A 27,352-nucleotide genomic window follows, 5' to 3' on the forward strand; every position below is an offset into this window, starting at 1 on the left:
TTCCCGGGACCACTACTACTACTACTACTACCTCACAGGACTACTTTAGGAAGTAACGTACAGTTTCTTCCCTAAATGTTCTCTTTTATCCATATGTAATGTAATGATGTATAAATCCACGTTCTAACTGTACTGTAATAGTTTTGAAAAGGCCTTGATGCACTTTTTCAAAATGTTCTTACGTTTGTTTTCCAAATGTTGTCAATCCTGCATACAGTATTCTGCATTTTCATAGACATCTGAAAATACATTGAAGATTACACAATATACATATTTTAAGTGGAGTTTAGAGGAAATTTTAATCTATCTCACAGGACTATTTTAAGAGGAAAAACACATGCTGTAATAGAAATATGATGCATTTATTTTTTACTGTATTAGACTGTGAAATCATTGAACAGTGAGAAAACAGACTACTACTGTAAAGTCAATTTACGGTATGAAAACCCTAAAATTACAGTATATTGCTGGTGTCCTAGCTGCCAGCTTTTTACTGTAACTCATAGAAATACAGAAAAATACAGTATTTCTGGTTTACGGTCTAGTACTGTAAAATCAATTTACGGATGAATACCGTAAAAATAACTGTATATTGCTGGCGTCTCTGCTGCCAGCTCTTTACTGTTATTTTACAGGAAAATTACTTACAGTATATATATATATATATATAAATAGACATCCACACACACACACACACACACACACACACACACACACACACACATATATATATATATATATATATATTATATATATATATATATATATATATATATATATATATATATATATATATATATATATATATATATACACGTGTGTGTGTGTATGTGTTATGAATATAAGGATCAATTTGTTAAATCTAAACATTGTGGTCTTCATTATTTCAAAAACCGTGTCACATGTGAACCATTAGGAACAGACTTTTTGGGGGAGTATTAAAGAGGTAAAATTAATAATATGAGAAAAAAAAAGTCCTAGGTCAATAAAGTAAAAAAAAAAAAAAAACAAACAAACAAAAAAGTTATGTTATGAGAAAAACGTCATATTATGAGAATTAAGAGGGAATATTTCCAGAACAGACACAGTTTGCAGAATTGTTTCACTCCTGGAGTAATAGGGCCAGGTTAGATTATTTTAAATATTTTTGTTCTTTAGGAGAATAAATGCAGGAGAAAGAAGCTAAAGGGATACGAAAATAAACTTGTAATATTACAAAAACAAAAATACTACGAATACAAAGTATATTCAGAGATTAAAGTCCCTCTGATACTGTTTAAGTGACTGAGTAACTGCAGATTTGCCACATTTAAGATGGCGGACGCTCTGACGCATCGCAGCATAGGCAGAACCCACCCAATGACGCGTCTACTCATATATTATTTCTATGTATTTATTCACTGGATTGCTGATCGGCCCGAAAAACTGAAGTCACTGGCCGCCATTTATTTATTATTTATTTATTTTTTTACATGAGAAAATCATCGTTGGTCGATGCTGTAGCGCACATATTCCCTAGTTACTGGAAGAAAATAGGGAACACCAATATGGCGGCTGGTGGCTTCACAGTGACGTGTTCTACCAACGGCCAATCAGCATCTAGTGGATAAATATAGATCAGTGAGCCAGAGAGGCGCGTAGAACTGTCTACGCGACGTGTTTCTACGTGATTCAGAAAACCAACCGGATCATGTTTCACGTCTGCGTCAGAAACAGGATGTTCAGTTCCTTTTAAAACGTCCCACAGTCCCTGAACGCCTCCCTCTTCAGCATCTGTCGTCATCACTCCGAACCCGGAAGTGTACAGCTTGTTGTGAGTTGTCTGTTTACGGTGGTTGGTTCCGTCTTCCTGCTGGTTCTGATGGCGGACTCTGTGGGTTCGGGACGGACCGGTTCTGGACTGTGTTCCTCTGCGGTGCTGCTGGTGCTCCTGGCGGGTGTAACTGGACCGGTTCGGGCCACGTCGGAACCGGGGAAATGGACGGAGAACATCCACAGCGTGAGTTTCCTGCTGAGCTGCTAGCTAGAAGCCACTGATGAGGAAGGAGGCGGGAGAACCCCCGTTAGCGGGTCTAGGTGGTTCCGGAGATCCACGGAGCTCATCTGGGTCAGAACATCTGACACCCAACGGCTCCATCAGGTCACAGCGGGTCTGACTGGCTCGCAGGAAACGTGCAGCTTCTAGAATCTCCTGTAGAACCTCCTTCAGAACCTCCAGTAGAACCTCATTCAGAACCCTGTAGAACTTCCAGTAGAACCTCATTCTGCAGCTTGTAGAACCTCCAGTAGAACCTCCTTCTGAACCTCCAGTAGAACCTCCTACTGAACGCCATAGAACCTCCTTCAGAACTTCCAGTAGAACCTCCTTCAGAACCTCTAGTAGATCCTCCTTCAGCTTCCCCCTCCCAGCACTGCGGTTCAGTCAGGTTGAGTTCTGGACGCTCTTCTTCTGTTGTTGCACAGACGGACTCGCGTTAGAAGGTTCTGGTCCAGGTTCTGTAAACCCAGAGCATCATTCCTCCTCCTCTGTGCAGATTTAAAGAGACAGTTCCTCTCAGACGTTCCTCTCAGACCTCTCAGAACAGGGTGGGGTAAACTAACGGGGATCTCAGACCAAAGCGGTTCTGATCCGCTGCAGATGCACCAGAACTGGGTCGTTTCCATGGGAAAAGCAGGACGTGCTGCCCTGGCTTTACGGCGGTGCTGACCCGCCTGGGTGGAGCCGTCAGAGTGACGCTGAACGTTGTGGTTCTGTTTGGTTCTGTCTTCCAGGAAGGCGAGAACAAGCCTCAGTTCTTCACCTACAGGAAGACTCTGTTCAACGACAGCAGCGTCCACCTCAGAGGTAGGTCTCGTCCCGTCAGCTCTGCTGACCACGCACACTTTGGACCGGCACCAGGACTCACGGGTTTCTGTCTCAGTTCTGTCCCAGAACTGCACGTCCGCACGCCTGGTGGTGTCCTGGTACCTGAGGAACTCCCACTGCTACAACGAGGTCTACAACAGGAACGTAAGAGTCTGCAGCTCCCTCCAGACACAGACCTGCACACGAACGACTCATTCAGTCTGTGATCCACTGATCCAGTCACACTAGTTGTTCTCTATTTCCATGTTTCCAACAATGATTCAGTTGTTTATCGTGCGTTTAAACGACTCATTCAGTCTCTGATCCACTGATCCAGTCACACTAGTTGTTCTCTATTTCCATGTTTCCAACAATGATTCAGTTGTTTATCGTGCGTTTAAACGACTCATTCAGTCTCTGATCCACTGATCCAGACACACTAGTTGTTCTCTATTTCCATGTTTGCATTAATGATTCAGTTGTTTATCGTGCGTTTAAACGACTCATTCAGTCTTTGATCCGCTGATCCAGTCACACTAGTTCTCTATTTCCATGTTTGCAACAATGATTCAGTTGTTTATCGTGCGTTTAAACGACTCATTCAGTCTTTGATCCACTGATCCAGTCACACTAGTTGTTCTCTATTTCCATGTTTGCAACAATGATTCAGTTGTTTATCGTGCGTTTAAACGACTCATTCAGTCTTTGATCCACTGATCCAGTCACACTAGTTGTTCTCTATTTCCATGTTTCCAACAATGATTCAGTTGTTTATCGAGCGTTTAAACGACTCATTCAGTCTCTGATCCACTGATCCAGTCACACTAGTTGTTCTCTATTTCCATGTTTGCAACAATGATTCAGTTGTTTATCGTGCGTTTAAACGACTCATTCAGTCTTTGATCCACTGATCCAGTCACACTAGTTGTTCTCTATTTCCATGTTTGCAACAATGATTCAGTAGTTTATCGTGCGTTTAAACGACTCATTCAGTCTTTGATCCACTGATCCAGACACACTAGTTGTTCTCTATTTCCATTCTTCCAACAATGATTCATTTGCTTATCGTGCGTTTAAACGACTCATTGAGTCTTTGATCCACTGATCCAGACACACTAGTTGTTCTCTATTTCCATGTTTGCAACAATGATTCAGTTGTTTATCGTGCGTTTAAACGACTCATTCAGTCTTTGATCCACTGATCCAGTCACACTAGTTGTTCTCTATTTCCATGTTTCCAACAATGATTCAGTTGTTTATTGTGCGTTTAAACGACTCTTCTGTCCCGTTTGCCTCCGTCTTTGGGTGGTTTCAACATTTCGTGCCTCCAGCTGAATCCTGAGAGCTACTTCAACTCGGAGGAGGTGATCGCAGACGAAGGAACCGGTTCCTACGTGAGCCACGAGTACAAACCGGTCGACTGCCAGAAGAAGAGCCCGCATATTGTGAGGAGCGACACGCTGACCACAGACAGGCTGTGATGAAGAGGAACTAAAGCTGCTTGTTTTGTGTCTCAGTTCGGTTTAGATCCGCTCGACCCGCTGAAACCCCTGAAGAACCAGCAGCAGGTGAGGGTCGGAACCGTTCAGGTAATTCTTCTCATCCGACCCAGAAGGGAGGGGGGGCAGATTTTTCCTGAAGTCAACAGCAATCTCTTTTCTCCATCCGTCAAAACATCTCCAGCTCTGTCAGGCTGGATGGAGAACAGTTTTCTAGTCTTGCCACAGATTCTCAGATGGATTCAGGTCTGGACTTTGACTAGGCCGTTCTAACGAATGGATCTGATCCATCCCATAATACCTCAGGCTGCTGGAAGGAGAACCTCAGCCTCAGGTCTCCTGCAGCCTCTAACAGGTTCTCCTCCAGGATGGTCCTGGTTCATCTTCCAGCAGCTCTGACCTGCTTCCCTCAGCATGATGCTGCCTCCACCGTGCTTCACTGTGGGGACGGTGTCTTTATGGCGCTTTGATTAAAAGCTTCTGCTCTCCTGATCAGAGAACCGTGTTCCTCATGTCTCCTGCTGGGTGTTTAGCAATCTGCAAACAGATTCCCCCACCTGAGCTGTGGCTCTCTGCAGCTCCCCCAGAGTTAGCATGCACCTCTTGGCTGTTTCAGTGTTGACTCAGAGACGGAGTTAGACGCCTCGAGGTCTTTAGTGCAGCTTCTGGATGCTTTTCATAGTTTAACCCTGGAGGCACAAACTGGACCAACCTGCTGGACCAGACTAGGTTAACGAACAGTCAGTGAACGCATCGTTACCTGCTGGACCAGACTAACGAGGTCATCAGCAGGGAGGTTAACGAACAGTCAGTGAACGCATCGTTACCTGCTGGACCAGACTAGGTTAACGAACAGTCAGTGAACGCATCGTTACCTGCTGGACCAGACTAACGAGGTCCTCAGCAGGGATGTTAACGAACAGTCAGTGAACGCATCGTTACCTGCTGGACCAGACTAACGAGGTCATCAGCAGGAAGGTTAACGAGCAGTCAGTGAACGCATCGTTACCTGCTGAACCAGACTAACGAGGTCATCAGCTGAGAGGTTAACGAACAGTCAGTGAACGCATCGTTACCTGCTGGACCAGACTAACGAGGTCCTCAGCAGGGAGGTTAACGAACAGTCAGTGAACGCATCGTTACCTGCTGAACCAGACTAACGAGGTCATCAGCAGGAAGGTTAACGAGCAGTCAGTGAACGCACCGTTACCTGCTGAACCAGACTAACGAGGTCATCAGCAGGAAGGTTAACGAGCAGTCAGTGAACGCATCGTTACCTGCTGGACCAGACTAGGTTAATGAACAGTCAGTGAACGCATCATTACCTGCTGGACCAGACTAGGTTAACGAACAGTCAGTGAACGCATCGTTACCTGCTGAACCAGACTAGGTTAACGAACAGTCAGTGAACGCATCGTTACCTGCTGGACCAGACTAGGTTAACGAACAGTCAGTGAACGCATCGTTACCTGCTGAACCAGACTAACAAGGTCCTCAGCAGAGAGGTTAACGAACAGTCAGTGAACGCATCGTTACCTGCTGGACCAGACTAGGTTAACGAACAGTCAGTGAACGCATCATTACCTGCTGGACCAGACTAACGAGGTCATCAGCAGAGAGGTTAATGAACAGTCAGTGAACGCATCGTTACCTGCTGGACCAGACTAGGTTAACGAACAGTCAGTGAACGCATCGTTACCTGCTGAACCAGACTAGGTTAACGAACAGTCAGTGAACGCATCGTTACCTGCTGGACCAGACTAGGTTAACGAACAGTCAGTGAACGCATCATTACCTGCTGAACCAGACTAACAAGGTCCTCAGCAGAGAGGTTAACGAACAGTCAGTGAACGCATCGTTACCTGCTGAACCAGACTAACGAGGCCCTCAGTAGGGAGGTTAACGAGCAGGCAGTGAACGCATCGTTACCTGCTGGACCAGACTAAGTAGGTCATCAGCAGGGAGGTTAACGAACAGTCAGTGAATGCATCGTTACCTGCTGGACCAGACTAGGTAAACGAACAGTCAGTGAACGCATCGTTACCTGCTGGACCAGACTAACGAGGTCCTCAGTAGGGAGGTTAACGAACAGTCAGTGAACGCATCATTACCTGCTGGACCAGACTAACGAGGTCATCAGCAGGGATGTTAACGAGCAGTCGGTGAACGCATCGTTACCTGCTGGGCCAGACTAACGAGGTCATCAGTAGGGATGTTAACGAACAGTCAGTGAACGCATCGTTACCTGCTGGACCAGACTAACAAGGTCATCAGTAGGGAGGTTAACGAACAGTCAGTGAACGCATCGTTACCTGCTGGACCAGACTAAGTAGGTCATCAGCAGGGAGGTTAACGAACAGTCAGTGAATGCATCGTTACCTGCTGGACCAGACTAGGTTAACGAACAGTCAGTGAACGCATCGTTACCTGCTGGACCAGACTAACGAGGTCCTCAGCTGAGAGGTTAACGAACAGTCAGTGAACGCATCGTTACCTGCTGGACCAGACTAACGAGGTCATCAGCAGGGATGTTAACGAACAGTCAGTGAACGCATCGTTACCTGCTGGACCAGACTAACGAGGTCATCAGCAGGGAGGTTAACGAGCAGTCAGTGAACGCATCGTTACCTGCTGGACCAGACTAACGAGGTCATCAGTAGGGAGGTTAACGAGCAGTCAGTGAACGCACCGTTACCTGCTGGACCAGACTAACGAGGTCATCAGCAGGGAGGTTAACGAGCAGTCAGTGAACGCATCGTTACCTGCTGGACCAGACTAACGAGGTCATCAGTAGGGAGGTTAACGAGCAGTCAGTGAACGCACCGTTACCTGCTGGACCAGACTAACGAGGTCATCAGCAGGGAGGTTAACGAGCAGTCAGTGAACGCATCGCTACAGTTTGAATGCCCTACAGCCGGTCGTTGTCGTCGTGTTTGCATTGATTCTGGGTTAAAGGGTTCTGTTCTGGTTCTGAACATTCTTGCCGAGTTTATCTGAGTTTTGGTGTTTGTCTTGCAGGCGCCCACAGAAAAGCCGTCCGGGAGGAAGAGGAGAGGCGCAGAAATGCCAGAACCAAAGGTACGGAGGTCCGGTACTCCTGGGTACCCGTCCAGCATCAGCTGCAGCGGGTCTGGCTGAGCTGAAATAAAGTTCTGCTGTTCTGGAAGGATTGTTCTGAAATGTACTGATCCGGATCCTTCAGTGGATCCACAGAATGGTGTCAGTCAGAAGGTCCTTTACTTACTGGGATGTTAAAATCCTGGGATCATTTCCGGTTCTAGGAACCCAAACAGAACCACGTGTCACCAGTGAAGCATGGTGGTGGCAGCACCATGATCAGGGGTTCTTCCTCCAGGTGGAACTGAGGTTCTGTTGGTGTGAAAGAAACCATAAACGGGCCAGATGCCGGTTTACTGTACTGGCGTTACCTGTTCTGGCGTTACCTGTTCTGGCGTTACCTGTTCTGGCGTTACCTGTTACCTGTTCTGGCGTTACCTGTACTGGCGTTACCTGTACTGGCGTTACCTGTTCTGGCGTTAGCTGTTCTGGCGTTAGCTGTTCTGGCGTTACCTGTTCTGGCGTTACCTGTTCTGGCGTTACCTGTTCTGGCGTTACCTGTACTGTCGTTACCTGTACTGGCGTTACCTGTACTGGCGTTACCTGTTCTGGCGTTAGCTGTTCTGGCGTTACCTGTACTGTCGTTACCTGTACTGGCGTTACCTGTACTGGTGTTACCTGTTCTGGCGTTACCTGTACTGGCGTTACCTGTACTGGCGTTACCTGTTCTGGCGTTAGCTGTTCTGTCGTTACCTGTACTGGCGTTAGCTGTTCTGGCGTTAGCTGTTCTGGCGTTAGCTGTACTGGCGTTACCTGTTCTGCCGTTACCTGTACTGGCGTTACCTGTACTGGCGTTACCTGTTCTGGCGTTAGCTGTTCTGGCGTTACCTGTACTGGCGTTACCTGTTCTGGCGTTACCTGTACTGGCGTTACCTGTACTGGCGTTACCTGTACTGGAGTTACCTGTACTGGCGTTACCTGTTCTGGCGTTAGCTGTTCTGGCGTTAGCTGTACTGGTGTTACCTGTTCTGGCGTTACCTGTACTGGCGTTACCTGTTCTGGCGTTACCTGTTCTGGCGTTACCTGTTCTGGCAATACCTGTTCTGGCGTTAGCTGTTCTGTCGTTACCTGTACTGGCGTTACCTGTTCTGGCAATACCTGTTCTGCCGTTAGCTGTTCTGGCGTTACCTGTACTGGCGTTACCTGTTCTGCCGTTACCTGTACTGCCGTTACCTGTTCTGGCGTTGCCTGTTCTGGCGTTACCTGTTCTGGCGTTACCGGTACTGGCGTTACCTGTACTGGCGTTACCTGTTCTGGCGTTACCTGTACTGGCGTTACCTGTACTGGCGTTACCTGTACTGGCGTTACCTGTACTGGCGTTACCTGTTCTGCCGTTAGCTGTTCTGGCGTTACCTGTACTGGCGTTACCTGTTCTGGCGTTACCTGTACTGGCGTTACCTGTACTGGCGTTACCTGTACTGGCGTTACCTGTTCAGGCGTTACCTGTTCTGGCGTTTCCTGTACTGGCGTTACCTGTACTGTCGTTACCTGTACTGGCGTTACCTGTACTGGCGTTACCTGTTCTGGCGTTACCTGTTCTGGCGTTACCTGTTCTGGCGTTACCTGTACTGCCGTTTCCTGTACTGGCGTCACCTGTACTGGCGTCACCTGTACTGGCGTCACCTGTTCTGGCGTCACCTGTACTGTCGTTACCTGTTCTGCCGTTACCTGTTCTGGCGTTACCTGTACTGGCGTTACCTGTTCTGGCGTTACCTGTTCTGGCGTTACCTGTACTGGCGTTACCTGTACTGGAGTTACCTGTACTGGCAATACCTGTTCTGGCGTTAGCTGTTCTGGCGTTACCTGTTCTGGCGTTACCTGTACTGGCGTTACCTGTACTGGAGTTACCTGTACTGGCAATACCTGTTCTGGCGTTAGCTGTTCTGGCGTTAGCTGTTCTGGCGTTAGCTGTTCTGGCGTTAGCTGTACTGGCGTTACCTGTTCTGGCGTTACCTGTACTGACGTTACCTGTTCTGGCGTTACCTGTACTGGCGTTACCTGTTCTGGCGTTACCTGTTCTGGCGTTACCTGCTCTGGCGTTACCTGCTCTGGCGTTACCTGCTCTGGCGTTACCTGTTCTGGCGTTACCTGTTCTGCCGTTACCTGTACTGCCGTTACCTGTTCTGGCGTCACCTGTTCTGGCGTTACCGGTACTGGCGTTACCTGTTCTGGCGTTACCTGTTCTGGCGTTACCTGTACTGGCGTTACCTGTACTGGCGTTACCTGTACTGGCGTTACGTGTTCTGGCGTTACCTGTTCTGGCGTTACCTGTACTGGCGTTACCTGTACTGCTGTTACCTGTACTGACGTTACCTGTACTGGCGTTACCGGTTCTGGCGTTACCTGTACTGGCGTTACCTGTACTGGCGTTACCTGTACTGGCGTTACCTGTACTGATGTTACCTGTACTGATGTTACCTGTACTGGTGTAAGTGATGCTCTGTGGCGCTCAGACCTTCTTCTTCTCTGCTCCTCAGGCTGCCGGCGCCTCCAGTCAGGTGAGTATGTGGGTCCTGGCAGCTGCGCGGTGCTGAAGGCGTCTGGAAGGTAACGCTGGTCTGTCCCTCAGGTCGCCCCGCGCTCCGACTTCGACTTGGTGGCGAAGTCCTGGGAGGACGGGCCCTACATGTTCATCCTGAAGGTGGAGGACCAATCAGACGGGACCACGCCCTGGAGCCTGCAGCGTCAGTACACACACATCCTTCTTTTAAATACAGAGTGAGGACCGGACCCTAAACTGACACCTTAGTCCTAAACCTGACTTCTAGTCCAGAAAAACTAACCAGGACCAAAAAAGGTCCTCACTTTACTATAAAATGAGCACAGCATGCTCTCGCTCATGGTACAGGAACGATACAGGATCGATCTGCTTTCTTCTTTTATCGGTGACTTCCCGTGAAAGTAACAATAGTTGTGGAGTTCCTGTCTCAGAGCGGCGGTTTCTGCTGTGAGCGTCTCCTCATCTTCTCCTAGCCGTCCCACAGCAGACAGACGGGCTGCAGCCTCGTCCCTCGTTGTAAACGCATCTCGCCTTAAATTACAAACCTGGACAAAATATAATGTTTTTAGTTTTTTCTTCTCTGAAACTGTACTAACATAAATCCCTGAATTTTATTCACACACAGCTTCAGTCCCTTATTCACCTCCTTCACTCTGTGCCTCTGATAACGGCTGTTATGGTAAAACTTAGTAATATGTGCTGTTTTAAAATTCATAAATTATTTATTAAGGTTCATTGCTAGACCCAAAAAAGTTTATATATTGACAAAAAAAATGTTAAATTGAAAAATATAGAGATTGTATTAATAAACTAACATTTATTACTCCCAAAATAAACAAAAATACTGAGAATAGGTACCGTTGAGTTCTGGTACCGGTTCTAATGTTAAAGGTCTCCATCCCTAGAGGAACCAGTATGATGACAGAACCATGAAACCCAGAGCAGACGCAGAATAGATGTTCCCACAACCATTATTTACATCAAACATGGAGAAAAAAAACCCGGTTCTGCTCATAAAATCGGGTTCTAGCGTGATTTTGGTGTTAGGCCCGTTGCCTCCAGACAGAACGCGGTTTCCCAGTGTGTGTGACGACTGGATGAGCAGTTTGTCTGTTTGTGTTGCAGTTCAGGTCAGCATGAAGGGTCCTCACGGCTTCATCTCTGCCACCGAATGGCCTCTGATGGTGGTAAGAAGCGCTCCATTCCAGCCCTGCAGCGTCTTCCTGGCAGGAAAACTCCATTTAATCCCTTAATTAGATTTACTTCATTTAATCTAATCAGGATTTTATTTTGCCAATGCATTCTTTGGGCTTCCATCAATACAACAGCAGCGATGCTGAATATGTGTTTAGGAAAATATGTTATCAAAATATTGGAAAGGGGCAACTTTTTTAATTTATTAATTTACTTTTTTAGTTAATTTGAAGTTCCACCAGTGAAATGAAGCCTGTTCTCAGCTCATTGTGTAATATGATTAGCAGCAAACATTTAGTTATATCTTCATTGTTTACGGTGGCAGGGCGGCCATCTTGTTTTACCAGCATGTTTCACAGCTTGTTTTTAGTTTCTCTTTGAGTTCAGGTCGACTCCCAGATGAAATGTTTGACATAAAAGCAAGTTTTTAAAATTATTCCTTTAATTCTTTTCTATGAAACGAAAAGGAGGAAAAAAATGTTAATCAGATTTGGTCAGATAAAATGTGAGATTTTATTTTAAAGCCCTATCGCCCAGACCTGGTTCCTGGTAAATACTACCTGCTAGTTTTTTATTTATTTATTTACAAAATCCCAGGTGTCTCAGTAACTGGCATCAGCTAAATGTAACAGGTTTAAACTCATACTTTAGTAGGTTGTGTAATTTCAATCTGACAGGTCTAAATGTGACTATTCCTCCTAGCCATTTTTCAAAATGGGAAAAATAAGAAAACATGCCACTAGAATCAGTGTTGATTCAGATAGCTGCAGGAAAACAGCTGCTGCAACATGATCTGTTCACACCAAGACAGAAATGATTCATCAGACCCCAGATTATCAGACCCCAGATCAGCAGACCCCAGATTATCAGACCCAGATTATCAGACCCCAGATTATCAGACCCCAGATTATCAGACCCCAGATTATGAGACCCCAGATTATCAAACCCAGATTATCAGACCCCAAATTATCGGACCCCAGATTATCAGACCCCAGATCAGCAGAACCAGATTATCAGACCCAGATTATCAGACCCCAGATTATCAGACCCCAGATTATCAGACCCCAGATCAGCAGAACCAGATTATCAGACCCCAGATCAGCAGACCCAGATTATCAGACCCCAGGTCAGCAGACCCCAGATTATCAGACCCCAGATCATCAGACCCCAGATCAGCAGAACCAGATTATCAGACCCAGATTATCAGACCCCAGATCATCAGACCCCAGATCAGCAGACCCCAGATTAGCAGACCCCAGATTAGCAGACCCCAGATTAGCAGACCCCAGATTAACAGACCCCAGATTAGCAGACCCCAGATTAGCAGACCCCAGGTCAGCAGACCCCAGATCATCAGACCTCAGATTATCAGACCCCAGATTATCAGACCCCAGATTATCAGACCCAGATTATCAGACCCCAGATTATCAGACCCCAGATTATCAGACCCTCAGAGGAACCAGGACTGACCTGGAGAAGCTGCAGCTGGGGACGGTGACCCGTTTAGCGCTCATTTGCTCGTCCTGCAGCACTGTCTCTGCTTCTCTCTCCAGTTCTACATGGTGATGTGCATCGTCTATGTGCTGCTGGCCGTGCTCTGGTTGGTTCTGTCCGCTTGCTACTGGAGGGATCTGCTCAGGATCCAGTTCTGGATCGGGGGCGTCATCTTCCTTGGGATGTTGGAGAAAGCCGTGTACTACGGCGAGTTCCAGAGCATCAGATACGAGGGCTTGTCAGGTAGGCGAGCGGAGCGGCTCTTATTCCAGCAGCTGATTGGGAGGATAAACACACTGAGCTGCCATGTGTCCTCCTGCAGTCCAGGGGGCGGTGGTGTTTGCTGAGGTGCTTTCAGCGGTGAAGAGGACGTTGGCCAGGGTTCTGGTCATCATCGCCAGTCTGGGATATGGGATCGTCAAGTGAGTAAAAGAAGAACTGCTGCTATTGCTGTGATTATCAGCAACCTTTGACCTGGAGACGGTGTACATCACAATAAACGACACAAAAACAACGCTTTGTGCACGGGGGGGGTGGGGGGGGGCTACCCCGGCCAGCCCGGCCAGCCAGACTGACTTACGGCGTATTCACGGTGCATCAGTCTGGTGAGGAGCACACACCGTCATCCAAGATGTGAAAGACTAATTTTTCTCAACTTAATCAGTCCCTGTTTTACTTGAGGGGTTTGAGCTGCACTCCAGCGATGGAGGCGTCAGAATGTTAGCTAGAAATTGTCTTTCACAGCCCGTTCAGCTCCATCGTCCCTCTGTGACGCGTCATTGTGGGTAAACGATGGTTTATGGATAAAAAGTGATAAACCTCCTTAGAACCTGGCCTCCTCGGTGGTCTGGCTGTTGACTACCTGCTACTTCATAATCCTGGGGTAGGAAGCGGTTAGAGTTCCCCCGTTTACGTCTGCATCTCCTGTATAGAAGATCTTTGCAGCAAGAAGTCCCACTCTGTAGGTTTCCCGTGTCTCCAGTAAATGACCAAACACCGGTTTAAGGTTTCCTCGTTAGGTCTTTTTAATTAGGAAGGTAATCTGTGTTTTGTATCCCGCCGTAGAGTCACAGGCTTCTACACAGATGCTACTTCCTCATCCATATATGGTAGTGACTTCCTGTGTAAGCAGACAAAACCTTAAAGTTTCTGATCGGCTGTGGAAGGTTTTATTCATGTTTTCCTGATCTGTAGCTGTCTTCTGGTTCTAAGATGATTTTCTGCCCTCTAATCCCTCCGGCTGACTCCAGGTGTTTCGTACCTGTGCTGCGGGGTCGATGCTAATCGCTCCGTCACTGTGTTTGGGTTTCAGGCCCAGACTCGGCGCCTTGCTGCACAGAGTGGTGGGGGTGGGGCTTCTCTACCTGCTCTTCTCCATCATCGAGGGAGTCCTGCGAGTCAACACCGTGAGTCCTGAACACCGGCGACTCGGCTCCCGCTGGTCTGTGGTGTCTAACCTGTGTGTCCCTGCAGGATCGAGGGAACGACGAAAGGAGTCTGATTGTGTGTGATGTTGTGCTGGCCTTGACTGACTCCTGTGTTGTCTGGTGGATATCCTTTAAAACGGGTTTTAACAGAAAACTCTCTCAGCCTGCTCATACGTCCAGCGTGTCCCCACAGCATGGTGCTGCCACCACCGTGCTTCTCTGTGGGGGGGCGCTTCATGTTAGTCTCATGGAAGCTGTGACCACCGGGGGGCGGTGTGGTTCAGTCACACCTGTTGAAGTATGTCAGATGTTTAATTTGAGAACAGAAGAAGAAGAAAACCACGTGGAAATCTCATCTGAGCCGTCACAGTAAATCTCTGAGAACTAATCGCCGGCTGCTGATTTAACACATTTCTCTCTCTCTCTCTCTCTCTTTATTTTTCTCTCATCCGTTTCTCCCTCCTTTCATTTCTGCCTCCTCTTTTCTTCTTCTTCTTCTGCTTTAACTCCCAAACTTACTAGCTCCTCTTCTTCCTCGTCCCTTTCTTCAGGCTGAAGACGATGTTGTTCTTCTGGCTGCTATTCCTCTGGCTGTGCTCGACTCTACCCTCTGCTGGTGGATATCCGCTACTGCACTGACCTTTTTTACCTGTAGAGCCACAGAAACCGTTCCTGCCTCTTTCCTCTGATTTTCCAGCTTTATTGTGGCTTTTAGGAGCCTCTGATGGGTTCTGGAGCCTGTAATCCAGGTTTAGCTGTGGGAGCTAAGCTGCTAGCAGGGCTAAATGGAAACAGTTCAGTCTCTAAAACATCTCCAGGTTGTTGTCTGCTCTGATGTTCCTTGACGGTTCCTTCCCACATCTTTGTGAGTTTGGCTCAGACAATGAAGCTGCTGAAGCTGAGGAGGAACGTGGTGAAGCTTTCTCTCTTCAGACACTTTAGCAACACGCTCATCTTCGCTGTCATCGGTGCGTCAGCGTCTCCCCGCCACCATGTCCTCCCTGATCCTGGTATCGCCTTTTAAAAGCTCCTCTCTGCTGCTTTCAGCTTCTGTCATCTTCATCATTTGGACCGCCAAGAACTTCACCATGTCCAAGTGTCGCTCTGTAAGTACCTGCTCCAGCTCTGCGTGGAGACGACCTGCTTCATCAGCACTTTATCTGGTTCTGGTTCTCGTTTCAGGACTGGAGGGAGCTGTGGATACAGGACGCGTTCTGGCGCTTCCTGTTTTCCATCATTCTGCTGGTCATCATGTTTCTGTGGCGACCGTCGGCCAATAACCAGATGTAGGCGGCGCTTTGGAGGTTTTATGGTCAGCCTGTTAGTCTGTGGGTGTGAACTGAACCCGTTTGTGTGCGGCAGGTACGCCTTCAGCCCGCTGGTGGACGCAGACAGTGAGGAAGACGAGGAGAAGGAGCCCATGGTGAACGAGGCGTTTGGTCAGACACCTTCATCTGTTGCTCTTTTGATTTTCCTCCTTCCTGCCGGCTCTCATGGCTCCTCTTTGGTGCTGCGGCTATAAATCATTCTACTGAGAACGACCCAGTCAGAGCAGCACCTGGGATAATTAGGCAGATAACAGCCAATCAGGGTTTGACGTCTAATAATTAAGTCACCAAACATTTTAGCTAAACTACTGAGTGAAACGAACAAAACTACTAAAAAGGAACAGGTGATAAAACTGAGAATGATACCAAATAAATATGGATAACAACCTTCAGGTTATGTGACTGAAACCAGTGAATGAAGAGGTGACATTTATTATTTATGGTATTTAGTTATTTATGTTTAAGAGCCAGGGTTTGTTGGAGGAATTTGGGATGAGGTCAGTTTAGCTTTAGACTGCGTGAGAACAGCAGAAAGTAAAATGTTATTTTAATGTTTGCAAACACTAATCAGCTGATTTAAGCGTCCCACACAGTCAGGAAGAGAGACGCTTTGGGGAAAACACAAAATAAACCCTGCTGGTGATTTACTGCTGGGTTCGTCCTGGAAAACAAACGGCTCCATGAATGATAAATTAATTTCTATAAACAGAGAAGTCAGCCAGGAGATCTTCATATTCTTAGGATGGTCGAGACGCGATGAGATGAAAGCATGAATAATCGTCTCTAACTCAGCTGTTGGCACCAAAGTTCCAAGCCTGGAAATATTTCTGATTAATCCAGGAGACAAACAGGTAGAAACCACTGAGCTATATTATACACTGGAGCGCTGATTTGCCAGAAAAACTGAAGTCACTGGCCGCCATCTTGCTACTCCCTACTCTCACAGAATCCCATAGGATTTGGTTGCAACAACAAGCAGTTTTCTGGCTGAGTGAAAACGTTTCACAGGTAATTTTATAGTCAGTGGATGTACTAACACTATCAGCTACTAGGAAATTCATGTGCTGAAATATTTTACATGTTATTTATTTTAAATATATATATATATATATATATATATATATATATATATATATATATATATATATATATATATATATATATATATATATATATATATATATATATACTTGTATATTGTTATTTATATATTTATAAATGTTTTTATTTTTTGTTTTTTATTATTTTTTATTTTATCTAGATAAAATGCAAAATATTTCAGCACATGAATTTCTCAGTACTTGATATTTTTAAGAACATAACATAAAACTATATGGCATTTGACATTTTAAAAGTCTTAATCCCCCCCTGAACATGAGAAAATCCTCGTTATTTGATGCTGTAGCGCACATATTCCCTAGTTACTGGAGGAAAGCAGGGAGTACCAATATGGCGGCTGGTGGCTTCACAGCGACTCGTTTTAACAGCAGCTATTAGCATTATATTATATATAGTGTATAATATAGGTCAGTGGTAGAAACTGAAGCTGCTCCAGTCGTGCTCCTTCTCAGTCTGTTCTGTTTCCTGCAGAGGGGATGAAGATGAGGGGGACGAAGAACGAGACCAACGGGACGGCAAGACCCAGCAAAGTGGTGAGTTTTGTGGAAAAGCTCGTTGAGTTGCAGCAGCGGTAACCGTGCAGCGGCTGATTGTTGTGTAAATGTGCCGCGGCAGGACGAGGATCTGAAGTGGGTGGAGGAGAACATCCCGTCGTCTATGGCAGACATGTAAGTTTGCTTTCTGTAAATGAGTGGATTAACATGGAGATGACAGCTGAGGTCAACGTCTCCTGTTCCCCGCAGAGCTCTGCCGCCCCTGCTGGACTCAGACGAGGTGAGAACAATTTCAGACATTATACATTATAGATTTTAACTTCCTTCCAGTTCTTGTTCTCAGAGACATAAAAGTTGATGTCTGCAGCCTGAAGGAAAGGATTCTTGATCTGGGTCATCAGAACCTTTCACCTCCTGGTCGAAGCGTTATTCCCAGACCAACCTTTACAAACGCTTCGTACAAAATGCATGACAGGAAAATCTGAAAAGTGTGGCCTACATTTATATTCTCAGCCCTCTTTACTCTGAAACCCTGAAATAAATCCTGATGTGAGTTTGTAAAAGCAGCGTCAGCGACGGAACGGACCCGTTAGCATATATTTGCATAAACAGAAGAGGAAAGGAAGGATCGTTGCTTTGCTTTCATTAGAAAGGCTGCGTCATTTTTAGATAAAATCCCTTTATTTTTAATATTCCAGATAAACCAGCTCTGTTCTTAATGCTTCCAGCTGAACTGGACTGATCAGCAGAACTCTGGAGGAGCTGCACAGATCCACAGCTCAGAGTTATGTTTGCGCTCTTAGCAGACGTAATAAATTAATTCAATTAATGTCACAGCTAGCCTTCAGCTTCTTAGGGGGAAGCCCAATAGTCTGGTTCTGTCAGAACCGGAGCAGCAGAGGGGTGGAGATGCTGGGCCTTCAAGATGTCGGGTGTCCCGGTTCTGGTGGCTCTCGGTAGGAACCCCCCCCCCCCCCCCCATCCCCCCCATCCCCCCCCACGTGGAACGACAGCTTGTCCTGAGCGCGGTGTAGGCTCTGAACCAGAACCGTCCAGGAGGAGAACCTGGAGGCTGCTGGAGAACCTGAGGCTGAGGTGGAGGTTCTCCTTCCAGGAGGAGAACCATCTGAACCTGTTGCCTGAGATATTATGGGCTGGATTTATGGGTTAGAGTGGCCTAGTCAAAGTCCATACCTGAATCCTGGAGAACAGAAGACCTGCAGCAGGACCTGCAGCCCAGGAGGTTCTGCTGACTCGGGGGAGGGGGAGAATATTAAGACCCGCCACACTTCCTGGTTTATTTGTATTTTTTTTCTTCTTTTTTCTGTTCTGCTCAGAGACAAATGTCCGGTTGAGTCGGTTGAATCCCTGACCTCCCAGAACCCTGGTTACCCAAACGGGTCCAGGTAGAGAGCAGCAGAACCTGCGGTTCTGGCTGTGACCAGCAGAGGGAGGCAGACCTCCATCAGGCATGGCCCGTCTCCATGGTGACGTCACGCTGTTGTTTATCCTCCTTGTTGTCATGGCGAGGAGAGCGCGTTGCTGCAGCCGTTATCAATCGGACCGAAGGCGAGAATCAGAACCACGGGTGACTGAATCCTGCTGAGACCGGACCGCTGGGTTCTGCCTCCTGGTTCTGTTTGTCGGTCAGGGACGCGTCCGCCGCCGTGACATCAGCGGCGTGACATCAGCGGCGTGACATCAGCGGCGTGACATCAGCGGCGGTGCGGAGGGTCCGGCTGGACGTTGGGTGGACAGCAGAGCGGGTCGGGCAGCGGGTCGGGTCGGGCAGCAGGTCGGGTCGGGCAGCAGGTGCTGTGAGCTGCTTCACGCCTCCTCTCGGTGATGATGGAGGTTCTAAGCGGTAGAACGTCTCAGAGGACGTAGGTGATCTCCTCCATCAGGCTGCAGCTCCGTCTCTCTGCTTGTTGTTGGTCTGAATTAATCCTTTTAACCTGGATTTATCTGACAGCCTCGCTGACATCCAGCTCCTCTTCCTCTTTCTGATCTTCATCAACCTTTTTAAAGTTGTAGAAGCTTTAGATGATCAGGAAGAAGTGAAGATGAGTCCGCCTCAGGGTAGAGTCTGACCTCAGAGCTTCAAACCTGCTCATTCCTGCTGGAGATGTTTTAGAAACCTGACAAAGTATTTGAACCCTTTCTGATTTTAAAGCTTCAGGGCGGCTGAACTCTGGTGCCTTTAAAATAAATGTTCAGGTGTTTAATTGATCGCAGTACGTCGTTAGTAACACCTGGGATCCTGTTCCCTTTAACACAGACATCACACTTCTTTTAAGCACTCTTAATAATGGGCAAAACAAGCGAACATACCATTCAGGCAAAGCAGCTGTGCAGGAAAGATCTGGGTTCTGTCCTACCATCACAAACATGAAGCCGTGGAGTCGGAGCTTCGCTTTCAGCGGCTCAGACCCGAGGAGCTCTTCAGGAATATTCCTCCAGCTGGGTCTGCTGTAGCTGTACGGTGGAGGATCTGTGGTGCTGTGGGCCTGGTTAAATCTCTTCTTCTGGCCTCTGCCACAAAACAGGCCAGAAATCATAGTTCTCCATGGCCAGCTCGGTCCAAAGGTACAGAGTCCTACAGAACCGCTGACTCTGTCTGCAAAAGAGGGTTTTATAGACAACAGGCCCTTTAAAGTTTGATACAGCATTATCAGATAAAGATCTACTATAATGGAACCCTCTTTTGGGGGTGGAGAACTCAGATCAAACTCAAATATTATTAAAAAATTATCAGATAGGACAGGGATGTGAGGAAATACTGTTAATTCTTCACAATCAATGCCATATGTCAGAACAAGGTCTAAAGTATGGAGCCGAGAGTGCGTCGGTTTATGCACATTTTGAGCAAAACCAATTGAATCTAGGATAGTTTTAAAGGCTACACTAAGTTTATCACATTCAGTGTCAACATGGATGTTAAAATCACCCACTATAATAACCTTATCAGTATTTAACACCAAATCAGATAAGAAATCTGACAACTCATCCAAAAACTGAGTGTAAGGGCCTGGTGGACGATACAAAACAACAAACAGAAGAGGTTTTATTGCTTTGCAGTTTGGATGAGTGAAACTGAGGGTTAAATGTTCAAAAGAACTGTAGTTATTAATTGGCCTGGGACTAATTAGTAAATCAGACTGAAAGATGGTTGCCACTCCTCCTCCTGGAGTTCTGGGAATGTGGAAATTTAAAGTGTTTCTCTCCACAGCTCAGGCTGGAGCAGAACTGAACCGTCTTCTTCTGCCGTTCTGTTTCAGGAAACTCAGACGACCAAGTTCGAGATGTCCAAGATGGACTGAAGCAGGATGGAGGGATGGAGGGATGGTTTCTTCCCGCTAAAAGGCCATGAAAGAGAAAAGATGAACTGAGGGATGGAGAGTTTTTAGAGGCAGAAGTCGCTCCCAGGACTTATGAGCTTTGTAAGCCTTCATCAAACAAACCCTGGCAGCTGATGAGCCACAGCGGCGCACAAACATCCTTCACTTTCGTTTTTATCACTCGTTTCTATTTATAATCACGGCTCTCCTCTCGTCACACTCAGTATATTTGGACTAATCAGATTTACCGTTTTCATGCTTGTCGTGCAGCAGCGCCGCCCTGCTGGATGTTTTGTTTACGACACGTTGGGTTGGTCTGTGTGGGTTCTGATGTTTTTCTGTAAAAGCCAAAGGGACGAATGGCAGAGAGCAAGTAATAATTTCGTTTTATGAGGTTTGTCGTCGTTTTGCAGTTCCAACCAATAAAGCTTTTCATCTTTGCCTGATTCCTGATGAAACTTCCTGCAGACCATCGGTTCATCGCCGGAGGTTCCTGAGGCTAACCGGGCCACCGGGTCCGTTCCGTCCGTTCCTTTTAGAAGCTCAAGAAGCTTTTTGCAGTTTGGTTTTTACACTAAACTGAACCGTTTAGTGACTTTTTGATGAACTCAAGACCCAGAATGCCCTCGGTTCTGATGGTAGATGGGTCCAGTGTTGTTTCAGAGCAACCAGTTCAGCTTCCCACTGAACCGTGGTTCTGGGTTCTGTCCAGTAGCTGCACCCAGAACCGGGTCCTGGGTCCTGCACCAATGCGGCGTGGCGAGGAGGAGACCACCCTGCGGTTCTGCTGAGGTGTTCTGGAAGCCCAGCTTGCTCTGGTACCGGCCTGCAGCGCGTCTGCTGGTTCTGGTATCCACCAGCGGGACATAGTCTCTCTGGGTTTGGGTCGGGTCTGTTGGACGGTCCGTGTCCTTTACAGAGAAGGTTCTGAAGAGGAGAGAATGTCCAGAGAGCAGCAGCTGTGTGGAGGAAAATGTCTCGGTGTCGGAGGGAACCGGGCCGACCGGTTCCAGAGGGTAAAAGGTAACAGCAGGTCCAATAACCACCGGTTCTGAATAGTCTGCAGAACATAATCCATGAATCCAGAACCTAGAAGCAGACGGGCTGCAACAGCAGGAGAACACACCAGGTAACGCTCCTGTTCGCCAAGGAAACCGAGGCTGAAAGTCACAGATTCACCAGAACCGGACCAGAACTGGACCAGAACCGGACCAGAACCGGACCAGAACCGGACCAGAAGACGTGCCAGTCTGTTTCAGCAGCAACGTTCAGGTTGTCGGGTCAGAATCTGGTGGAAAGGACATGAAAGCATGGATGTGGTTCTGCTGAGGGGGATACACTTTGGATCAGAACCATCAGTACCAGTTGTACATTTTGCAGAGAGCAACTAAAATCGTGTCTTTATACAACTGCTTTTAATAAAGGATTTGGATTGATTTCCTGTTTTTAGCTTCCTTAGTTTATAAAGCGCTGCGTGTTGAAAAGGTGAAACGAGGCAAACAGCAGCAGGTGATCTGGGTTAGGGAACAGAACAGAACCAGGATCCAGAACCCAGCGGTCCGGTCTGGGTCTGTAAGAGATGCCTAAAGCTTACGGAGCGTCGCTACTACTGAGTTTGTTGAACTCAGTAGCAAAGTGTACCTAATAAAGTGGCCGGTAGGCGTTGGTTCTTTAAGTTCTGAGCAGTCCTCCGCTGCACCTCCTCTGATCTTCAGCCTGATGGAGGAGAGCAAACATGGCCGCCTGACTGAACGCTGTCGTCCACCTGAACCCGTCTGATCCAAACCAACATGTCCTCCACCTGCGGCTCCGCCCAGAAGCCTCCAGCAGCAGCAGCAGCTCCATAATCACCCTCCTCATCCATTAACGCTTCTTTACGCAGCAGAGCATCAGTTTGAGTGTTGAGCAGCATTACGGCTGTAAGAACATAATCCCAGAGATTTGGCCCCACAGGAAGACGGTATGCTGCAGATTTCCGCTGCCGGTCAGGAATTAGACGTCTGCGGCTGGAACTGCTGGAGAGCCTCAGCGTTCAGAGCAGCAGCGACCGGCTCCATCCAGCTGTGGGAACATCTGGAGCTCCAGGCTGGTTGACTCTCAGAACCTCTGGAGAAAGATCTGAGCTGGAACGTCTGCTGATGCTAAAGCTGGAGAACCAGAACCAGACGGGAGCTTTTCTCCTCCTCAGTGAAACCTGCAGCCCTGAGACAGGACCTGGGTCCTCCTGCCGGGGCCACGCCACGGGGGCCACGCCACGGGGGCCATTCCACCGGGGCCACGCCACCGGGGGCCACGTCACCGGGGGCCACGCCACCGGGGGCCACGTCACCGGGGGCCACGCCACCGGGGCCATTCCACCGAGGCCACTCCACCGGGCTGGAGCTCAGGACTCAGGAGGCTGAGGCGGAGTCATACAAACACAGTGGATGTTTCTAATGTGAATAACTGGCAAAAATAACCTGAATAAATATGAAAATGTTTTCAAATTAGGATTTAATGTTTTAAGTAAAGCCAATGTGAAAAAGTAATTCCCTCCTGGTGTTGAATCATGCATGGCCTGTGATTAACCCCCTTATCCACAGAGCAGAGCTCCTTTTAGCCCCAGGTGCTAACCTTGGTGTGAGGATATCTGGTAACCAGGACCTGTCTGACAACACGAAGTAGGCTGAGGATCTCAAAGAGCAACGCGCCGTGTCCTGACCTGGAGAACAGGAGAGAAACAATCACTGAAATCCTGATCAGTTAACTTTGTGTCTGGTAGCAAAACTGATGTGAAAATGACACAAAGAGCAAAAACAGAAAAGGACTAAATCGTTTTTTTTTTCCGTTTTTTTTCATTTTACTGCATTCTAATGCGATTGTATTGGATTGGCCAACTTTAAGGGCTGTTTAACTGTGAAATGGAAGTAAAATTGCAATAAATGTTTTCATTTTGAAAATAACACAATCTGAAAAGTGTGGCCCGCCTGTTCACCTCTTGATGAAATCTGGTAGAGCTAATACTCTTCAGAAGTTAGCTGCCAACGAGGAGAGCGTTGATCAGAGAAGCAGCCATGGTTACTCTGGAGCATCTGCAGAGATCCGCAGCTCAGGTGGGAGAATCTGTCCACAGGACAACTGCTAACTGTAGTCTCCATAGATCCAGCTGCTATGGAAGAGAAGAAGAAACCAGATGAAGTCCTACAGCTTGTCCCAAACCATGTGGGAGGAGCAGCAGTAGGTGAGCAGCGTCCCTTCAGTGGAACCTGCCGGTAGACCTCAGCAGACCTGTTTGTGTTTGTGATGGTTGGATGGGGAATACGTCTCCTCTGCCGTTCCTGTACTGAGATGTTCCTGTACTGAGATCTCACTTTTCCACGTGTACATGAGAACCATGACGACGTAGCGTCGCCTCCCTCTGTAACCTGCAGGCACGTCACTCCCAAACAAAGATGGCGTCCGGCTGTTAGTAGCTAGCCTGGCCAGCCAGACTGACTTAAACACGGCGTACCAGTCTGGAAAGCAGCAGGTGGAGCTGATTTTAAAGGCGGGACCAGCAGAAACAGAACCAATCAGAGATCTTCTGATGTGACGTTCTGTTTTAGCTCTCAGAGCAGCCAGTTGTTGAGCTTTAAAGATTCATCCAGCTCATCCAGGACATAATGAAGAGCATCATAAAAACACTGCTCCGCTGCGGCCTCCATCTGGACTGTCATGCTTACAGAAATGCCCTGCTGCATTATGGGTAATTGCATTGTGAACTATCTTGTGCTGCGCTGTGATTGGTCCGGTAAGTTTTGGAGAGTCTGAGCCTGCCCAGACAAGCTGTGTTGGTAGCGTCGGACTCTTCCTTTCTAATAAACCCGCTTTATGTTTTCTGCACATGCCTGGGGTTTGCTACATGTTTGGCTGCGTCACAGCGCCACCAATGGACCTGGCATACGTACTGCAGCCTTTTCAGTTGGGCTGCGTTCTCTCGTGTGGATGCTCGTCCATGAAAAGTGTTCGACTCTGTTTAGTTTCTTAATGACTTCACCGCCTCTTTAGTCTTAAAACCTCCTGTGCTGCATTAAACACGTATCTCCAAATATGTTGCTTAGACAGCCTGAATGCATAGTGCAGAAATAACGAGCTGACACGTATTGCTGTGCAGACAGTTTGTAACATGCAGATTATGTTGAGCCACGCTGCCATGATGAATTAGGCATGTGGTGCAGACCTAATCAACACGCATCTGCCTTGCCTTTATGGTATGTTCTCTGCTCATTCCTGTTTTGAAGAGTGTCTTTGAATCAAGTCCACACACCAAACCCACTGATCAAGTCAGAGAAGTAAAAGCATTGTTGGCTAAAATAGATGTTCCTGAAGCATTTTAAAAGGGGCTTCAGTAACATCTATTTTGCAGGAAATACTAAATAAAAAATAAAGATTTCTTAACATGAGATCTTTTGGGTAAATGTACTAAATTAATATTTAGATTTTTCTACAGCTTTCATTGTGAGATTATGCTGTAAGCAGTAAAAGATGATCCTTTACCAGCGGTGCTAACACAAGCCTTTAAATATGAGGATAATTTAAAACAAACCATCCTGTTACACTGGACAAGATGACTGGAAATATATTTAAGTTTTATGAACCATACAAACCTTCTTTAAAATAAGTCCTTAAAGGTAAAGTTGTTACAGCCAACATAAATCCATTGGTTTATATACCATACTATTTTATTTCTAAAGCACTTTATTATAGCAGCTAAATAAAGTGCCATACAAAGAAAGATATAACAGAAAAACAGGATTAAACAATGAAACTAAATATAAGAGCTACAGTTTCAATAACACTTGAGTGGAGGTTGTAGATGAATCTCTGAACTGTCATAAATCCGTCATAATCCACGGGGCAGATTGTTGATCATATTATAATCAGACATCATGTATTCGTGAGCAGCGCCGGATTAAAGGATTGTTCCTCATGTTTGTCTAAAATAAATCTGCTGAACCTTTTTGGCCTGAAATCCTTTAGAGGACTGAAGGCTCATTTATCATTCTTTCATTTCTATAAAAAGGGCTAAACTAATCCACGTCCAGGGCTTTTCATACAAAGGGCGAAAAACAGCAACAGGAAAGTTGGGAAGACATAAAGAAAACCTGAAGGGTGATAAAGGTGTGAATAGGAGGTCAGGGGCCCGGTTTTTAATCAGAGTGAGGGGTGTAACTGGGGGGGGGGGGGGGGGGGTGGCATATGGACGACCCGTCCAACTACCTACACCCCATAATACACACAGATCTTCTTTAATACAAAGAAATCTCGCATTACTCCGCCCATTACGTAAACGGATGAGATTATCAATACGCAGATTAATAGCCGACCAATCGGATTTCAGCCCCCCCCCCCCAACCGTTCAGACGGAAATAGAAAGAAAGCCACAGTGACTTGCAGTTTAGTTGTTAGATTTTAGTCTTTATTGTTCTATCTTTTCTTGACAATTTGCTAGCAGACATGTGAAAACTTGGACCAACAAAACATCATCATCATTATCATTAATATGATTAATGTTATTATTGTTTCTTTTTAATAATTACAGCATATTGTCAGACTGCAGTAACAGTGAGAAGATGGTTTTTAAAAAACAAAGATAATCAAAAACCAAAACAGGAAAAAGAAACATCTTGACTTTAGTAATCGCTGCTGTTTTTCTTTTCTTTTTTATTCCTCGTACACAATATAACAGTCTAAAAACATGAAACACACAGAGCTGAAGACGTTGCAGTGTTGGTGGGGGTGGCAGTCCTGGGGCACATGGTCCTGCTGGCAAATATCTACTGGGACGGACGGGAAGACGGGCTGAGGGGGGGGGGGACTACTAACAAAATGGCCGTCAATATAAAACTAAGTCTTTTTTCTTCTTCTTTTGTGTTTTTTTCCTTTACATTTAAACCCACCAATCAGACGTCGACGGTGAGCAGAGGTTAAGTAGCTCGACAGGAGATGAGGGGGAAGCTAAAGGGGAGGAATGTCTCAATTTGCATTTTTTACATTTCTGCATTTTCTTTTCTCTCATAGACAATATAAAATCTCACAGACAAGCAAAGAAAAACTTAAAAAAACACTGGATGCACATGTTTTGTCTGCATGAATCGGAAGGAAGGAGATGGGCGGATGAAGGGATGATTGGATGGGGGGGGGGTAGGATGGGGGTGAATTATTGCTTTCTGAGTAAGTATTTATTTTTACTTCTCATCTACATGAATTGCATCCCTCTCATTCGCTCCGACTGTCTCTTTCTCACCGTGGTGATCTGTTTAAATGTGATTATTCCGATTATTCGGGAGGAAGGAGGAGGGATGAAGGGAGAGAGGAGGAAGAGGAGTTGGGGGTTGGGCTCAGAGCTCCTTGCTCAGCGAATCCCGGGCAGTTTTAATCCTCTTTGTTTGGCCTCACACGTTTCCCGCCTTTTTGTCTGGCAAATGATAACAAAAAGAGATTGAAAAAATGTATTAAAATATAATAATAATAATAATAATAATAATAACAAAAGCAGTCATACAAAAAAGGTTAGATGTGTGTTTAGTGTTTTAGTACAGATGCTGGTCACTAGTGTAGAGTTAGTTATTTTAGTGTTAAGCAATGCACACAAAGGAAGTAACAGAAAGAAAAAAACGTCATTGTTTTCACATTGTGAAGGATCACCATTAAATTATAACCAACATGAAGACCATCAGTCAGTGTCATCTGTTTTTCTCCCTTTTATTCTTCTCCATCTCTAGTCTATGTTGACCTTTGTGCTCAGAAACCTGGTTAACCTGAAGAAAGAGATGGTTACCCTGAAATCTGATGAATAAGTGACGCCCATGTTGGTCTCTGGCTATTTAGCTCCTGACAGAAAAATAAAAATATAAGAGATGACAGAGAAAAAGATGGCTGCTTGATCTGGTTTGTGGAAGAGCTTTAGTGACACAACGTTGACCAATAATTCACAGATGGGTTGACCTTGTTGATGTTTCCTCTATCTTAAACACAG

At 46.5% G+C, this 27,352-nt stretch overlaps 2 protein-coding genes and 2 long non-coding RNA genes across 6 annotated transcripts in view; 2 read left to right on the top strand and 2 right to left on the bottom strand.

Annotated features, from left to right (window-relative positions):
- The first annotated feature begins 1,771 nt into the window (after positions 1-1,771).
- Positions 1,772-20,801, top strand: zgc:162698 (Lung_7-TM_R domain-containing protein). 3 transcript variants are annotated; one of them, XM_036131503.1, is made up of 21 exons: positions 1,772-1,999; positions 2,773-2,845; positions 2,922-3,010; positions 4,177-4,290; positions 4,363-4,434; positions 7,363-7,422; positions 9,939-9,959; positions 10,031-10,145; positions 11,087-11,148; positions 12,709-12,892; positions 12,972-13,071; positions 13,962-14,055; positions 14,628-14,696; positions 14,936-15,044; positions 15,124-15,182; positions 15,259-15,362; positions 15,439-15,515; positions 16,995-17,056; positions 17,139-17,191; positions 17,267-17,297; positions 20,296-20,801. In XM_036131503.1, the coding sequence occupies exons 1-21, from the start codon at positions 1,862-1,864 to the stop codon at positions 20,335-20,337; spliced, it is 1,728 nt and encodes a 575-aa protein (XP_035987396.1). In that variant the 5' UTR covers positions 1,772-1,861; the 3' UTR covers positions 20,338-20,801. The 3 variants fall into 3 exon arrangements, with proteins under 3 accessions (XP_035987396.1, XP_035987395.1, XP_035987397.1); XM_036131502.1 differs by lacking the exon at positions 14,628-14,696 and adding an exon at positions 14,123-14,200 and having other exon boundaries at positions 1,773-1,999; XM_036131504.1 differs by lacking the exon at positions 14,628-14,696 and adding an exon at positions 14,123-14,200 and having other exon boundaries at positions 1,773-1,999; positions 4,363-4,413.
- On the top strand, positions 5,919-6,830 carry LOC118560506. The gene is made up of 3 exons (XR_004929409.1): positions 5,919-6,012; positions 6,176-6,424; positions 6,741-6,830. It is a non-coding gene; the product is annotated as an uncharacterized LOC118560506 (long non-coding RNA).
- Positions 10,152-23,487, bottom strand: LOC118560507. Its single transcript, XR_004929410.1, has 3 exons — positions 23,330-23,487; positions 22,969-23,056; positions 10,152-10,492 (listed from the first exon to the last, which is right to left on the bottom strand). It is a non-coding gene; the product is annotated as an uncharacterized LOC118560507 (long non-coding RNA).
- A 2,283-nt stretch (positions 23,488-25,770) lies between these two features.
- Positions 25,771-27,352, bottom strand: part of si:ch211-137a8.4 (damage suppressor protein) — a 33,900-nt gene continuing 32,318 nt past the window's right edge. Inside the window, exon 4 of the mRNA XM_012849426.3 lies at positions 25,771-26,791. Coding sequence (XP_012704880.2) covers positions 26,769-26,791 — 23 coding nt within the window. The 3' untranslated portion in view covers positions 25,771-26,768. The remainder of the gene's footprint in view (positions 26,792-27,352) is intronic.

The sequence above is a fragment of the Fundulus heteroclitus genome, unplaced genomic scaffold (genome assembly GCF_011125445.2).
Source record: "Fundulus heteroclitus isolate FHET01 unplaced genomic scaffold, MU-UCD_Fhet_4.1 scaffold_44, whole genome shotgun sequence".
Classification (NCBI taxonomy): Eukaryota; Metazoa; Chordata; class Actinopteri; order Cyprinodontiformes; family Fundulidae; genus Fundulus; species Fundulus heteroclitus.